Raw genomic sequence first — 15,795 nt, forward strand, 5'->3', positions numbered from 1 at the left:
AGCTGGGCGTTGGCACCGGCGGGGTTCAAATGTCAGAACTGGGAGCCTCTGGTGCCCCAGCACACGGCCAACATCTATGACTGAACCTCCCAGGGGCGCTCTGAATATGCACCCCACCTCTAAGTCCAGGGTGCAGGGGCAGGGGGGAGCTGGTTTTGGACACGGGGAAACCCAGCCCAGCCCGGGGCTGCCACTCATGCGCCAGCACATTCTGGCCGGATGGGCATGGTTGCATGGCTGGTTCTTGGGGTCTCACCCTTTGCCCAGAGTCTAGGTGGCTCAAAGGAAGACTTTAGGGTACCTGCTTTGGGGGGTGTGTGTGTGTGGAGATGGCTAGCCCAAAGACCTGGAGGCACAGCAGTGGCACTGGCGCCCTGGAACCCCCAACCACAGGTAAGAGCAAGTCAGTCCCTGGCCCTGGTTGGGGGGGGGGCGGCCGCCGGAGGAGCCTGCGAGGTAGGACCCAGGGCCCCACCCCTTCGCGGCCCCTGGGAGGGCTGGGGCAGGGTGCAGACAGCTGCGGGGGCGTCTCGCGGAATTGGGAAGGATCACCATGCCGCTGCTCCAGTGTGCGTGTGCCGGGGAGGCCCGAGGCCCTCCTCCGCCGCGGGGCGGGGCGCCCGGGACCCTGCCGGGCCCAGGAAGGGGGCGGGGCGGCCGCAGTGACGCGGCGGGGAGGGGCAGCAGGGGCGCGGGCGGGCGGACCGGGAGAAAGGTCGGGGCCATGGGCCCGCGCTGCGCCTCCAGAGGGTCCGGCCACCGCTGGAACCCGAGGCCTGGGCTGGGGGCGCTCGGGGCTCCGACCCGCGGCCCGGCCGCCCCCGCATGAGTCGGCTGAGGGGCGGCCCGCCGCAAGCTAGAGGTGAGTGTGCAGGCGGGCCGAGAGCCCGGCAGGGGACACGGGGACGCTGGGGCGCAGAGGGAAGTGGGGACAGCCGGGCCTCTAGCCCGCCCGCTGGGAGAGGGATGGCGGTGCACAAGAGGGGGAAGCAGGGAGCCTGTGGCGGAACCTTGGCCCTAGTCAGTTCGCAGGTAGGCGGAGCGGCCTCCCAGGAGCCGCTGGTGCCTTAGCCCAGGGCGGAAGGGTGATGGGGTGGATGCTTGGACCAGGGAAGCGTCCGCCCGGGGTGGGCAGGGGTCCTGCAAGGATGCTGGAAGGTGGGTTGGGCGCGGCACGGGGTGGGGTCGCAGCCCCGGATGCTAGGACATACAGGAGCACTCCGTGGGGAGAGACGGAGGCAAGGTTTTGGGGTGGACATCAGATCCCTCAGACACAGGCAAGGGGGAGCAGGGGGCCGGGCCCCCGGGAGGCTGGACTGGGAGGGCGGGCCCAAAAGGAGGGGCTGGGGCCTCCTAGGTGCGCCCCCCAAGGGATGCTGTTCTCAAGGGGGGCTGAGTGCAAGGCTCTCCGCTGGAGAGACCAGATCAGTGGCTTCCCCATTCGCTGGCCCGCGCCCGCGGCTCCACGAACTGGGGTGGGGGGGGGGCGCGCGGCCACGCGCCGTTGCCATGGCGACAGGCGGGAGGGGGCGGGGGCTGCGTGGAAAAGAGGTCAGCGCTCACCCCAGCAGCAGCCCTGGCCCCCTCTGCACCTCCCCGCGGAGGACCGGGCTTGGGCTCCCACGGCCCGAGCCCCTCGATGCAGGGCTCGGGGCCATGAGCCGCCCTGCACTGACAGCTGCACTGTGCCCTGCGCCAGACAGAGCGGAGGCCGCGCACGGCCCGCGGGCGCCTTCAGGATGCTCATCAAGGAGTACCACATCCTGCTGCCCATGAGCCTGGACGAGTACCAGGTGGCCCAGCTGTACATGATCCAGGTGAGGGTGAAGGGAGGGGCGCCGGGAGGAACGAGTTGGGGGGCCCGGCCCAACCCCAACCACTCCTGCTGCAGGGCTTGGGGAGGGCTTGGAGCACCAAGGAGGCGAGACCCCTGTTGGATGGGGGGTAAGGGCTGAGGAGAAAGGGGCAGAAGGACTGGGTGGTACCCCCTACTGCTGCTTACCCACATCTGATCCGCTCTAATCCTCTCAGCTGTAATCCCTAGAGGCAGGGGCAGGCGCTGGGGAGTGGGCTGTGTGGGGATGAGGACCAGGTCCCCAACCAATGACAGGGAGGTGCATGGGGTTTAGGGGGACCCTGGGTGGAGGGAGGGAGAGAGAAGAGAGTTACCTAGGTGGGGCTGGAGGAAGCAGAGAATGGGGTGCACAGAGCTGAGAAAGGCCACTCAGGGTGAGCTCTCCAGCTGTGAGCCCAGCCTGCGGCAGGAGCTGGGATTGGGGTCCCAGAGAGACAGGGGACGTAGTCAGGTGCTCCCCAAGCCTGTCGCCTCCCAGATCCTCCCTGCAGCAAGTAGCTTTGTACCCCAGGGCCTGCACCTGCTGTCCCCTTGGTCTTCAGTACTGCCTCCTGCCCTGGTCATGTTCATGGCAGGCTCAGGTGGTCGTGGCAATGAGACCTTCCCCATTGTGCCAAAGCTGCAGTCCCCAGCTCTGAGCGCCCATCTGGGGTGTCCCCTGCCCCCACCCCGGCACGCCTCACCTCCCATGCTGTGTCTGACTCCCTCCACTGCGGAGCAGAGACCTTGATCTGCTCTTTGGAGAGCTCTCAAATCAGCAGGCTCCTGGCAGTGTGGGGATGGAGCACAGCCCAAAACTTGAATGACTGAGCTCAGCATGCTGGGGACGGAAGAGCCAGCAGCTCCCCAGGGAAAGGGAAAATGCTGTGCAAGTGGAGGGGCAGGGAGGGTCCAGGACAGAGTTGGGGTGCCAAGGCGCCATGCTGGGGCTGAGCTGCCTGCCCTGCTGTGCCCTTGGGCTGCAGAAAAAAAGCCGGGAGGAGTCGAGCGGTGAGGGCAGCGGCGTTGAGATCCTGGCCAACCGACCCTACACGGATGGGCCTGGGGGCAGCGGGCAGTACACTCACAAGGTCTACCACGTGGGCTCCCACATCCCAGGCTGGTTCCGGGCACTGCTGCCCAAGGCCGCCCTGCAGGTGGAGGAGGAATCATGGAATGCCTACCCTTACACGCGGACTCGGTGAGTGGACAGGGTAGGGGGAAGGAGCGTCCCTGGTGGGCACAGGTGTGTGACCCTCGGCCTGTGCCCAGGTACACCTGCCCTTTCGTGGAAAAATTCTCCATTGAGATTGAGACCTATTACCTGCCTGATGGGGGGCAGCAGCCAAATGTGTTCAACCTCAGTGGGGCTGAGAGAAGACAGCGCATCCTGGGTAAGGCATGAGGTTGCTGAGATCCCTCCACGCCCCCTGCGACTCCCCCACTCCCATCCCTGTGAGACCGCCGGACAAGCCCCAGCAGCCCAAGGGCCCGGGCCACCTCCCTGTGAAAGGGAGACAGGGCCTGCTCAGGGTGGGCGTCTGCCAACTCTTGCCTGCCTGACACCCCACACACACATTGCTCCCCATCAGACACCATTGACATCGTGCGCGATGCGGTGGCCCCAGGCGAGTACAAGGCAGAAGAGGATCCCCGGCTGTACCGCTCGGTCAAGACGGGGCGGGGACCGCTGGCGGATGACTGGGCCCAGACGGCCGCCCAGACGGGGCCCCTCATGTGCGCCTACAAGCTGTGCAAAGTGGAATTTCGCTACTGGGGCATGCAGGCCAAGATCGAGCAGTTCATCCATGATGTCGGTGAGCACAGCCCCAGGCACGCTGAGCCCCCGTTTCCAGTGGGGTTGGTGGAGCCCTAAGCAGGGGGCTGGGTGGGGTGGGAGGGGCTGGGACACCCTGATACAGCAAGATGGACAATCTCAGAAGGGCCCAGTGCCGAGCAGTGCCAGCCAGGGCGCAGCCTCTGCATCCTTCTCTCTGGGTCCTCCCGCAGCCGTTCCCCGAACCCCCGTCCTGGGCCCTGGTGAGCAGTAGCACCATTCTGACCCTCCCTGGACCTGACCCTGCTGCTCCTGCAGTTCAGTCCTGCCTCCCACCCTGAGGTCCACTGCTGACCCCGTGTGCCCCCCTCCAGCAAGCCCCAGCCTGCTTGGGCACCCTGGGGAGGGGGTTCGGGCTCACATGGCCCCAGGATCTCCATACACCCAATCCATCTCCCATCAGGAGAAATATCAAAAAATGCAAATCAGAAGATGAAACTCAGGCATGTATGTAACCGCCGTCAAGACTCAGCTGGACTTCCTTCCAGGAGTCTATAATGGGTGCACTACTGCTTTGATTATCTCGGAGTGTGAGGCGTTTAAAAGTTTCCTTATTCCTCTGCCTGAGATGAAAAAATTGAGTATCATCTTTCACTAAGATGCTCATTGAGTGCCAGTGTCTCCATTAACCATGGACACCCTCATTAACTGTTAACACCTTAATTGACTGTTAACTCCTCAGGGGAAACTGACAGGAAAACAGCCTAAAGCGCACAAGAGCCTGGGGTATGATGGCAGGTGTGGGCAGTGCTCCGAGTCAGGGTGGCCAGAGGTAGATGTGGCAGCAAGACAAATGGCCCAGTTTCCACCCAGTGTCCCCCAGAGAGTACTGGCCTCTGTCCTACTTCGTGGCTCTGGGTGGGTCATGTGCCCACGGGGAGTCATCCCCAACCTCGGGCTAGGCACGTGGCTGGGGTGAGGAAGGCCCGGCCTTGATGCCTTCTGCCCTGGACACCTGCAGGGCTGCGCCGTGTGATGCTGCGGGCCCACCGGCAGGCCTGGTGCTGGCAGGATGAATGGACGGAGCTCAGCATGGCCGACATCCGGGCACTGGAGGAGGAGACGGCCCGAATGTTAGCTCAGCGCATGGCCAAGTGCAACACGGCCAGTGAGGGGCCTGAGGCCCAGTCCCCGGGGAAGCCCAGTGTGGAGGCTCGCCCAGGAGCTGGCCACTCTGGGACCCCGGACGGGCCAGAGGCGGCCCCCGGCCCCGATGCCTCACCAGACACCAGCTTCAGCAAGCAGTGGTCCTCGTCCTCCCGCTGCTCTTACTCCTCCCAGCATGGAGGTAAGGTTGGGTTGCCCGGGAGCCACAGGGAGGGAGCCCCCTCCTAGGCTGGCCTGGTGGCTGAGGTGGGGCCTCCGCAGGGGGTGTGTCTCCGCAGAGCCTGTCTGAGTGGCGCATGCAGAACATCGCCCGGGACTCGGAGAATAGCTCAGAAGATGAGTTCTTTGATGCCCATGGTGGGTATGGAGGCCCTCCTGGTGGGGGAGGCACCCCCTCAATGCTGCCCACCCCTGACACAGCCGCCTGTCCATGTAGAAGGCTTCTCGGACAGCGACGAGGTCTTCCCCAAGGAGATGACCAAGTGGAACTCTAACGATTTCATTGACGCCTTCGCCTCCCCGTCAGAGGCCGAGGGGGCACCAGGTAGAGCCCAGCCAGGACCTGGTCCCACCCCGGATGGGATTCTCAGATGGGGTGTCAGCCAAGAGAGGATACACACAGGGACTAAGGAGCCACCAGGGGAGGCCTCCCTCCGTGCATAGCGGGGAGTGTGATTCAGGAGGCAGTCTGAAGGAGGTGGTGGGCATCTGTGCCGTCTTCTAGAACCTTCTGTGATGCTGGCAATGCTGTGCTGCCCCCCACCCCAACATAGGAACCCCTAGCCCAGCATGGTTCTCACACACTTTCTGCATGGCTCATGGGACCGGGGCTGCTGAGCTGTGTGGGGTTTCACGTTTTCATGCATTTAAGCTAAGAAACCCACATGTTCCTCCCTCTTCTCCTGCAGTTGCTCCAAAACAACTGCTGGAGGATGTGGGGGATGGGGCAAAGAGTCTGGACGAAGATGGGGGGGCGGGAACGAGGCCCACTCGCAGCCCTGGGACAGTTGTGACGCCTCTGCCCCACGCCCCCCAACCAGGCTCTCTCCTGCCCCTAGAGCCTGGAAACGAGGCTTCCAAAGGCCTGGAGCATGGAACGCTGGCACCCCGGGACTCAGAGGTGAGTGTACCCCACACACCCCCACTGCTCCCCTGCAGGGCCCCATGGAGCCCACGGGCTCGGGGCTGAGCCTGTGCGGTGCACACTTGACCTGACCCCGCCGGCACCGCTCGCTGGTCTGGCAGCCCCCTGATGCCACGGTGCCCCACTGCCTCCTGCAGGGCCCCGATGGAGCCCGCGAGCTTGGGGCCGAGGCCTGTGCGGTGCACGCCCTCTTCCTCATCCTGCACAGCGGCAACATCCTGGACTCAGGCTCCGGGGACGCCAGCTCCAAGCAGGCCGATGTGCAGACGCTGACCTCGGCCTTTGACGCCGTCACCCGCATCCACTTCCCCGAGGCCCTGGGCCACGTGGCTCTGCGGCTTGTGCCCTGCCCACCCATCTGCGCTGCTGCCTATGCGCTGGTCTCCAAGTACTGGCTAGGGTGTGGGGGGAGGGTGGGGGACTTTGCAGGGTTCCCCAGGGCAGGTTGGGGTGGCCTCCATGGGGAGGTGGGGGAGCCTGCACCTGCTTCTGCTCAGATGCCTCTCGGGCACAAGCAGGTGAAGAACACTTGAGTGGCAGTATTGGGGCTGGGGAGCTCCCCCCTCCCCGACACAAACACATCTACCAACCCTTCCCCACTACAGCCTGAGCCCCTACAGCCATGACGGCGACAGCCTGTCCCGCTCCCAGGACCACATCCCTCTGGCCGCCCTGCCACTGCTGGCCACCTCGTCTTCCCGCTACCAGGGCGCTGTGGCCACTGTCATTGCGCGCACCAACCAGGCCTACGCAGCCTTCCTGCGCTCCTCGGAGGGTACCGGCTTCTGTGGGCAGGTCAGGGACTGGGGAACAAACAGTGCGCCCCCAGCCTGGACCAACCCAGCTGTGGTGCCGGGCCTGGGCACTGACCGGGCCTCTCCCCCCAGGTCGTGCTGATCGGAGACGGTGTGGGTGGCATCCTGGGCTTTGATGCGCTCTGCCAAAGCGCTGGCACGGGCACCGGGAGCCGGAGCAGCAGCCGCCGTGGAAGCATGGTCAGTGCGGCCACACCCCCACTTCCTCGGGAGTGGGTGTCACTGGTCACCTCTTTAGGCTTTTGCCCCAGATTCCAGTCGCACCACCCACATGGGCAGGTCTCCTGTGGCCCCTTAAATCCCTGTCACCTTTGGGGTTATGCCCTGCCCACTCCATACTCACTCACCTCCTCCCAGCTCCAGTAGAAATAAAGGCGCATACAGGCTTCAGTAGCATCGTATCCCTTGTCCCACGCAGAGCAATGAGCTGCTGTCCCCGGAGGTGGGCCCCACGCGGGACCCACTGGCGGATGGCGCAGCAGAGGGGCTGGGCGTCGGGCGGGCCAGCCTAGAGCCCTCCTCCCTGACTGTCCAGCGCACCACACCTACCCCAGAGCCCGAGGGCGCTCCGAACAGGTGAACTTTCCCTCACTCCTGTTCCCAGGCGGGTGGGCCAGCTGGACACGGGACACAGCTAGCCTGAGCGTCCCATTCCCCACCCCTCACCCCACAGCCTGCAGGCGGCCCCTGCCTCCGGGGAGCCCAGGCGGCCCAGCACAGTCTCCTGCCCAGCTGGTGCTGAAGTGCCCGACGGCCCCACCAGCACTGCCCGCCTGGACTTCAAGGTCTCCGGCTTCTTCCTGTTCGGCTCCCCGCTGGGCCTGGTGCTGGCCCTGCGGAAGACTGTGATGCCCGCCCTGGAGGGTGAGCCCCAGGGCTTCACCTTGGCTTCTAGCCACCCCACCTCCCCCAGGGCTCTCCCTGCCTTTCCTGCCCCCCATGCTGCTGGCTTTTTATGGCTACTCCCCATCGTGCCCATCCGGTGGCCTGACTGGAGAGGCACCTGGAAGGACTGCCCCCATGTCGGGGTGCAGCTCCCCCCACTGACTGCCCACCTGCCCTGTTTTGGGATGCCCAGTGGCCCAGATGCGGCCGGCCTGCGAGCAGATCTACAACCTCTTCCACGCTGCTGACCCCTGTGCCTCCCGCCTCGAGCCCCTGCTGGCCCCCAAGTTCCAGGCCATCGCCCCACTGGCTGTGCCGCGCTACCAGAAGTTCCCCCTGGGAGATGGCTCATCCCTGCTGCTGGGTAGGAACTCCTCAAAGGAGGAAAAGGAACAAGACGTGGGGAGGATCCCGATGGGGGAAGGAAGTGGTGGCTAGAGACAAGCACACATTGCTGCCTTGTGGGGTCCCCTGGGAGTGTATGTGTTTGGAATGATGGCAGGAGATGCCTCCTGGGGGTGAACCCAGGGGAGACAGTGCTGCCTCTTACCTCATTCCCTCTCAAATGGGACAGGAAGTGGCGTTGCCTTGGCTGGGACCTGGCCCAGGGATGGCAGGTGGGGGAGGGAGGGAGTCCGCCACTGAGGCCCCCATGCCTCTGCCAGCCGACACCCTGCAGACACACTCAGGGCTCTTCCTGGAGGAGCTGGACATGTTGGTACCCTCAACGCCCACCTCAGCCAGTGGCGCCTTCTGGAAGGGCAGCGAGTTGGGGGGCACGGAGCCCTCAGCCCAGCCGGCAGCTCCCAGCACCACCACTGAGGTGGTTAAAAGTAAGCTGATCCCCCACTACACTCCATGCCTAGCTGGAAATAACCCTCCGGCAGGCTGCTGCTCTGTATCTCCACCCTTGCACAAAACCTACCTGGTGGCCAGCGGGGAAGGTGGGCCCTGCAGCTCCCAGGCTGGGCAGGAGGCCACCCTGCCTGACCACCTGACCACCCGACGGGTTCTGTCCTCCCGAGCAGTCCTGGAGCGCTGGTGGGGGACCAAGCGCATCGACTACTCCCTGTACTGCCCCGAGGCGCTCACTGCCTTCCCCACCGTCACACTGCCCCACCTCTTCCATGCCAGCTACTGGGAGTCGGCTGACGTGGTAGCCTTCATCCTGCGCCAGGTGAGGCGGGGGGTATGGGGACTGGAGGCCCGCAAGGCTGGCTGGCACCGCTGCCAAACCCCCTTCCCACAGCCTCACCCCGTGCTCATCCTACGCAGGTGATTGAGAAGGAGCGGCCCCATCTGGCCGAGTGTGAGGAACCATCCATCTACAGCCCGGCCTTCCCCAGGGAGAAGTGGCAGCGAAAACGGACACAGGTCAAGATCCGGGTATGCGCCTGCCCCCTCACTCCACAACCTTGGCAGCCCTACCCAGTCCCGGCCACTGCAGCCTCAGCACGGCCCCCCTGCGCCAGGCCCCACCCAGTGCAGATCAGCCACGCCCCCTCAGAACTCAGCCCCGCACCATGGCACCGGAACTGCCCCTCGGCACCAGGCCCCACCCACTGCAGACCGGCCACACCCTCTCACCAGCAGCTCTGGGTCTGCCCCTTGGAAACAGACCCCAGGCATGGACTCGTGTCCGAGGGTGGGGTCCACTGTCGGCATCCAAGCCTCTGGCCTCAGGGTGTGGGCACCAACCCCTTCGGTTCCCATCCCCTGCTCACTCTGTCTCCTCCTGCCAGAATGTCACTTCCAACCACCGGGCCAGCGACACCGTGGTGTGTGAGGGCCGCCCGCAGGTGCTCAGTGGGCGCTTCATGTACGGGCCCCTGGACGTGGTCACACTCACGGGAGAGAAGGTCAGGACCCTGAGTCCCTGGCTCCCCACTCCACCTCCCGGCTGCTGGGGGTGGGACCATCCCTGAGCTCCCTGTCCCCACTACTCCGCCCTAGGTGGATGTATACATCATGACCCAGCCACTGTCAGGCAAGTGGATCCACTTTGGCACCGAGATCACCAATAGCTCGGGCCGCCTCACCTTCCCCGTGGCCCCTGAGCGCGCTCTGGGCATTGGCGTCTACCCCGTGCGCATGGTGGTCAGGTGAGCATTGGGTGGGGGGTTGGGATTGGCAGGACAGGCCTGGGTTGGCCACAGCCGCCACCACTCACAGCCCCGTTCCCTGGGGGGCCCGCAGGGGCGACCACACCTATGCTGAGTGCTGCCTAACCGTGGTGGCCCGTGGCACTGAGGCGGTGGTCTTCAGCATTGACGGGTCCTTTACTGCCAGCGTCTCCATCATGGGCAGCGACCCCAAGGTGCGCGCTGGTGCGGTGGATGTGGTCAGGTAGGTTCCACCAGCGCCTTTCACCACCCAGGCCTGCACCTTCGCTCCAGGGCCAACAGTACTGACGGTACCCCTCCTGCTGGCCCCGCCACCCCACAGGCACTGGCAGGACGCCGGCTACCTGATCCTGTACGTCACAGGCCGCCCCGACATGCAGAAACACCGAGTGGTGGCCTGGCTGTCCCAGCACAACTTTCCCCATGGCGTTGTCTCCTTCTGCGACGGCCTCAGCCACGACCCGCTGCGCCAGAAGGCCATGTTCCTGCAGGGCCTGGTGCAGGAGGTGCAGCAGGGAGGGGCCCCTGCCCACCCCGCCCCCTCACCCCCAGCTCCTGACCCCTAGTCCTGCCCTGCACCCATCTTGCCCAGCCCTGCCCAAGCCCCCTGCCTTGGGGTTGCCCACCTGCTCACCCCTGGCAGCTGACTGGCCTTTCGGCCACAGGTGGAACTGAACATTGTGGCCGGCTATGGGTCCCCCAAAGACGTGGCCGTGTACGCGGCACTGGGCCTGTCCCCCAACCAAACCTACATCGTGGGCCGAGCCGTGCGGAAGCTACAGGCACAGTGTCAGGTGAGGGCGAGGCTGCTTTGCCACCAGGCACGGGGACCCTCAGTGGCCTCAGAAAACAGGGATTCCTCCTAGGACAGGGGTGATCCTGACTCCCTTGGAACAGCCTGCTCCCCAACCAACAGAGTACCAGCAGTTGGTTGGAGTACCAACAGAGGTGGTGCGTACTCCAGGCTGGGCAGTGCTGGTGGCAGGTTACCATGCCGTCATGCCTTCCCCAGCCCCAGGTTCCTCTGTGAAATGGACAGCAGAGGGCACAGGTGCAGGGATGGGTGTGAAGCAGGTGCCCACCAGACATTAGCTGCTTTTATTTTTCTGTTAAGATCCCACGTGGTTACACAGGCAGCTGCCCTGGTCCATGCCATGCCTGGGCCCTTGTGTCTCCAGAGGGCTTTGGGTGGGGCTGTGCCAGGGCTACCCAGGACTCTGGGGAGAATAGGAGAGGACACTCGGGGACCCTCAGAGATGCCCCCTCATCCCTGCCCACCTCTGCCTACAGTTCCTGTCCGATGGCTACGTGGCCCACCTGGGCCAGCTAGAGGCGGGCTCACACTCACATGCCCCTGTGGGCCCCCCGCGAGCCACCTTGACCAAGAACACCTATGGCGTGGCTGCCCCCGTGGACTTCCTGAGGAAACAGAGTCAGCTGCTCCGCTCCAGGGGCCCCAGCCAGGCGGAGCGCGAAGGCCCAGGGACGCCACCCACCACGCTGTCCCGGAGCAAAGCTCGCAGCATCAGCCTCAAGCTGGACAGTGAGGAAGAGTGAGCCGTGCCCGGCAGGACTGGGTCATCCACCCGGGAGGCTGCAGGGGGCGCCAACCTCAGGCCCCCACCCCACACCCCCATCTCTGTTTACTTCTCCCTTTCTTGGGGGGCCCAGCCCCCGGGGGGCAGGTGGCAAGGAGGGAGCGGGCAAGGGCCCAGTGGCTTCTCCAGTGTGCGCGAACCCACAAAAATAAACACCGCCTGCAGCCCACCTGACTGTCCCCCTGCCTGGCAGCACAGGGCAACTACACACACAGCCTCTACGGGGATGCTGGGGCATGGACGGGAGCTGGGGTCCGCCCAGCAGGACAGAGGCCAGGCCACAGGCAGCCTCCCCCAGGGCTCTGGCCACCCCTCTTGTGGAACAGTCGGGATGCCCAGCCCACACCGCCCTCACCGCTGCAGTGGCCTCTGAGCTGGGCTTCTTGCTAAAGCTGCTTTCCCCAGACGGGGAGGCCCCGGGACTGCAGGGGGAGGTGCGGCAAGGGGGGCTGCTCTGAGAGACGGGGGCCCTGCTGGTAACAGCCCCACTCCCCCTGTCACTTATTCACACAAAGGGGACACAAAGCCCCGGGGGGGGTCTGTTCCCTTGTAACCCCTCAGAGGACCACCCAGGCTAAAGGAGATAGCCAGACCCAGGGAGCGATAAATAAGGCCTTTATATACAGAGAAGCAGGGGCGGGGTGGGCAGGGCAGGTGGCGGGCAGGGCCAGCCGGGCAGCCCGGGTCCCCGTCAGTGGGAGAAAATGCCACGGAAGCGGGCCTTGTCCTCCTCATCCTTCTGCCGGATCCGCGCCTCCAGGGCCCGCAGCTCCCGGCTCACGATGGGTGCCAGGGCCGGGTCCAGCTCCAGCACCTTGGCGAAGTCGGCCTGGGCCTCCTGCGCGTTCCACACGGCCGCATGGGCCTTGCCCCGCTTGAAGTAGGCCTTGACATTGTCTGCAGGGGTGACATGAGTGGACACAGGGGCTTGAGTGGGGACTAGCAGCCGCCTGGCAAGGTGGGCTCAGAGGAGGCTAGGGGTGCTGGGGGGACAGCCCCCTCTCTGGACCCTGGAGGGCCTGCCTGTGTGGGAAGTGTAGGGGCAGGGAGCCGCACGCCCGGTGGAGATGGCCTAGCACTCACCGTCGTACTTATTGAGGATGGAGGAGCAGTGGTCCAGCACCTCGTAATATTCTTCAGCCACCAGCTTGCACTGGCAGTAATTGAGCAGCAGGGGGGTGATCTGCTGGTCCAGCTGGATCCAGTCAGGGGACCCAGGCTGTTCCTGGGGGGACAGGGGAGGGTGGGAGAGACGCTGGGATCAGCCCTGCCTCCCTGCCTGCCACATCCAGCTGCCCACCCGCTGCACCTTCATCTGCAGGTTCTTGAGGCAGGCGATGGCGTCGTAGTACTTGGCGGCCGCCTCCTTGACCTGCCCCTCACGGTACAGCCGGTTGCCTTCTTGGTGGATGAGTGGTACAGCCTTGGCCTTCTCCTCGTCCGTCATGGCCCATGGGTCCTGCTGGTACGTGCCAGGGCTCTCCACCTGCAGAGTCGGGACGTATCACACGGAGGGGGTGGAGCTGGCAGCTCTGCCCCACGCACCCTGCACCCCGCGCACACACGCCGCCCTCACCTTCAGCATCTCAAAGTGGAAGACGAGCGGCTGCGGGTTGTGCTGCAGGGCGTCCAGGTCGGCGTGGCCCAGCGAGCTGTGTTCATGCATTTGCGCCATGCCGCAGCAGTGCCGCTGGCCCTCCAGCGGGTCCTTGCCTGCCGCGATGTTGCGGAGGCTTTTGGCCACCAACGGGTACAGGACCACGTGCTGCAGAGGGCACCCCTCGGGTCACCATGAGGGCGAGGGCCTGCCCTCTGCCCACCCACTGGTGAAGCCCTCAGCTCTGCCACACTCTGCCAGTCCCTCCCTTCCTACTGGGACCCGCCCACTCCCCACCCCCACCCCAGGCTGGACTTGAAGCAGGAGGGAGGGGTCTAAAGAGGAGAGAGGGGACCCCAAAGGGCCACGCAGGCAGCCTCAGCTGCATCCCTCCGGACCCCAGCCACAGAGGGCTCCAGCGGAGAGGCCCACAGGCCACTGGCTGCAGCCTGGCAGATAGGCAGAAGGGGGCAGCAGAGAGCCCACTGTCAGCCCACAGGAGGAGCAGGGGTGGCCTGGCCAGGGCCGTGAGGGGGCCAGACCAACCTTGACGTCACAGAGGAACTCGGCAGTCTCCCCTTCACGCATGGAGCGCACGATGGTCTCCCACACGGGCAGCTTGAACTTCTTGCCAATGATGAGCTCCATGGGCTTGCCACGGACCCTGCTGTCATCCAGCACCGAGCCCTCATTGTCACTGTGCAGTGTCCGATAGTGGAATGTGGCCTGCAGGGCCACACGCGCAGTCAGGCAAGACAACAAGCCTTGGGGGCAAGCCTAGCCCTCTCCCCTCCCCCTGCAACTTGCAGGTGGGTAAAGGCTTAGCCAGCAGGGGTGGGGGTGGAGGGCAGCCACAGGGTGGGGACTGGCCGCGCTGGCTCTGAGCGCTCACATTCAGCAACTGCCTACTATGTGCGTGGACTCCATGCTAACTCCCAGAACATCCTGGTAGATAAGGCCAACCTGGGGCCCAGCCACCACTGGCCTTCCAGACGGGGCGCCAGGCGCTCTGAACGGAAAACAGACCATGGCAGGTGCAAAAGCCACACAGTGACCCACATGTGGCACATTCCAGAGGCGGCATGGCCAGTGTGGCAGAGCACACGAATGTGCTGGCAGGGGGGTCCCCAACCCACAGCTGCAGTGACGGTGGGTTTTTCACCCGGTGGTTTCAAGCCCACGAGGCTCAGGAAGGGACACAGCTGGATGAAGAACAGGGCAGGGCAGGTGGGGGAGGCAGGGGCTCGCAGCAGTGCAGGGACGGTGAGTGGGAAACGCGAGGCACTTGGACAGCTCGTCGTGGGAGAGCCACAGGGACACATAGGTCCTAGCTGAAAGTGGAGGGTGAGTGACCAGTCGGCCAAGCAGAGGGGACGGGTACAAGCTGGAGAAGAGCAGTGTCTGTGACCCAAGCAGGGAGGGGTGGCTGGAGCCCAGCCGGTCCCAGGGTGCAGAGAGCGAGCATGGGCAGGAAGTGGTTAGAGCAGCCCGGGTGGCCCAACCTGCACCTCACAGTGGTTTCTGCAGCACCAAAATGGAGTAAGTACAGGCGGCCATGTCACACCATGTCATGTTGCCCCCGCATGGCACTCACACGGAGGCCCAGTGCATACCCTCGCCCCCGCCCCCTCATGCTGCTCTTCCCGTCACAGCTCACCACACTTCCCTCGTCTGGATTCCAGCCAGCAGCACCCCAGCCCAGGGCACAGGAGCTCCCCAGCCCAGGGGAGAGACCCCCTCCCCAGGCACCACACTGTCCTGGAGAGGAGGTTTAGGGGCTGTGAGGCTGTGCCCGGCTTCTCAGGACACTGTGCCGGCCAGGGAACAGGCATTCCCGGCCCTGGGCAGCATCTTGTCTTGGTCCCCCTGCATGTCCTGCAGACATGGGGTAGTGGGACGGTGGCACTTGGGGAAAGGGGCCGGAGGTTAATGTGTGGTCTAAGGGAGCAAGTGGACGGATACACTGGAATGAGGGGGCCTTCCATCACCACCGGAGCACCAAGCACTCTCTGAGCTGCAACATCGGGGCTTGGGGTACCCTCAGTGCACCCCCACAGCCTGTTTCCCCATCTAAATGATGGGAGTGGGCACTGTACTTCCAGAAAGCCTGTCTGCTTATAAAAGACCAGGACCTGAGACCACACCAGCCTGGGCTGGGGCAGAGCAGGCTCCAGGGTTCCCCCTTCTCTGGGTCTACCTCAAACCCGACAACCCGATGACACTGACTGACAGCCTCCCCGACCAATGCAGCCGCACAGCCAGGCCTGGAGGCGGGACTGACGCAACCGAATCCACAACGCAAACCAATCAGCGTCGAGATCCGCGTGAGCGCGGTAGGCGACCTGGCCGCTGCTCTCTGGGCATGCGCAACCTCTCGCCTCCGGCCTGCTCCCGCCTCGCATGCGCACCGCTGAAGGGGAACGGGGGGCTGGGGCTGCCACGAACCTTGGTTCCGTCCTCGTAGCCGGGGAGGTCGCCTCGGCCCTCCTGGATCACGCGCTTTTGGATTCCGTCCTCCCGGAGTCGTGCGATGATATCCGCCATCCTCCTACCCCGCTGCTCGTCTTTCGGCAACTTCCGGACTCGCTCGGTAGCTTCCGGACCTGCTTCGGCAAACTCCTTAAAACCTGGGCGGCTACCGAGCTAGCGCCATTTTGATTGAGGGCAGTAGCCGAACAGGGACTGAACATGGAAACGGGCCGTGATTGGTGGAGCTCCGGCTGATCGTTGGGCCGCCCCAGTTGGGGCGGAGCCTCAGGGTGTCTGAGGGCGGGACTCTACGCGTCAAGTAGGCAGGGTCGATCGAGAGGGCGGGGCGGGCCTAGCAATTGCGTCATTGAAGGGCTGGGCCCCTC

The 15,795-nt window shown here is 64.8% G+C and overlaps 2 protein-coding genes across 4 annotated transcripts; one reads left to right on the forward strand and one right to left on the reverse strand.

The window, feature by feature from the left end:
• The first annotated feature begins 682 nt into the window (after positions 1-682).
• Positions 683-11,326, forward strand: PITPNM1 (phosphatidylinositol transfer protein membrane associated 1). Of its 2 annotated transcripts, none has more exons than XM_058662737.1 (24): positions 683-862; positions 1,700-1,817; positions 2,821-3,035; positions 3,107-3,228; positions 3,427-3,651; positions 4,633-4,959; positions 5,040-5,135; positions 5,215-5,322; positions 5,837-5,898; positions 6,060-6,310; positions 6,528-6,717; positions 6,810-6,917; positions 7,156-7,313; positions 7,411-7,601; positions 7,816-7,986; positions 8,288-8,455; positions 8,651-8,799; positions 8,898-9,008; positions 9,365-9,481; positions 9,576-9,724; positions 9,819-9,968; positions 10,068-10,251; positions 10,411-10,539; positions 11,036-11,326. In XM_058662737.1, exons 2-24 carry the CDS (start codon positions 1,740-1,742, stop codon positions 11,300-11,302), a joined length of 3,726 nt encoding a protein of 1,241 aa, XP_058518720.1. In that variant the 5' UTR covers positions 683-862; positions 1,700-1,739; the 3' UTR covers positions 11,303-11,326. The 2 variants fall into 2 exon arrangements, with proteins under 2 accessions (XP_058518720.1, XP_058518721.1); XM_058662738.1 differs by having other exon boundaries at positions 1,704-1,817.
• A 615-nt stretch (positions 11,327-11,941) lies between these two features.
• Positions 11,942-15,622, reverse strand: AIP (aryl hydrocarbon receptor interacting protein). Of its 2 annotated transcripts, none has more exons than XM_012930648.3 (6): positions 15,386-15,622; positions 13,487-13,666; positions 12,920-13,108; positions 12,653-12,829; positions 12,435-12,568; positions 11,942-12,240 (listed from the first exon to the last, which is right to left on the reverse strand). In XM_012930648.3, the coding sequence occupies exons 1-6, from the start codon at positions 15,482-15,484 to the stop codon at positions 12,075-12,077; spliced, it is 945 nt and encodes a 314-aa protein (XP_012786102.2). In that variant the 5' UTR covers positions 15,485-15,622; the 3' UTR covers positions 11,942-12,074. The 2 variants fall into 2 exon arrangements, with proteins under 2 accessions (XP_012786102.2, XP_004598271.2); XM_004598214.4 differs by having other exon boundaries at positions 12,427-12,568.
• Positions 15,623-15,795: the final 173 nt, after the last annotated feature.

This window comes from Ochotona princeps, chromosome 4 (genome assembly GCF_030435755.1).
Source record: "Ochotona princeps isolate mOchPri1 chromosome 4, mOchPri1.hap1, whole genome shotgun sequence".
Taxonomy (NCBI): Eukaryota; Metazoa; Chordata; class Mammalia; order Lagomorpha; family Ochotonidae; genus Ochotona; species Ochotona princeps.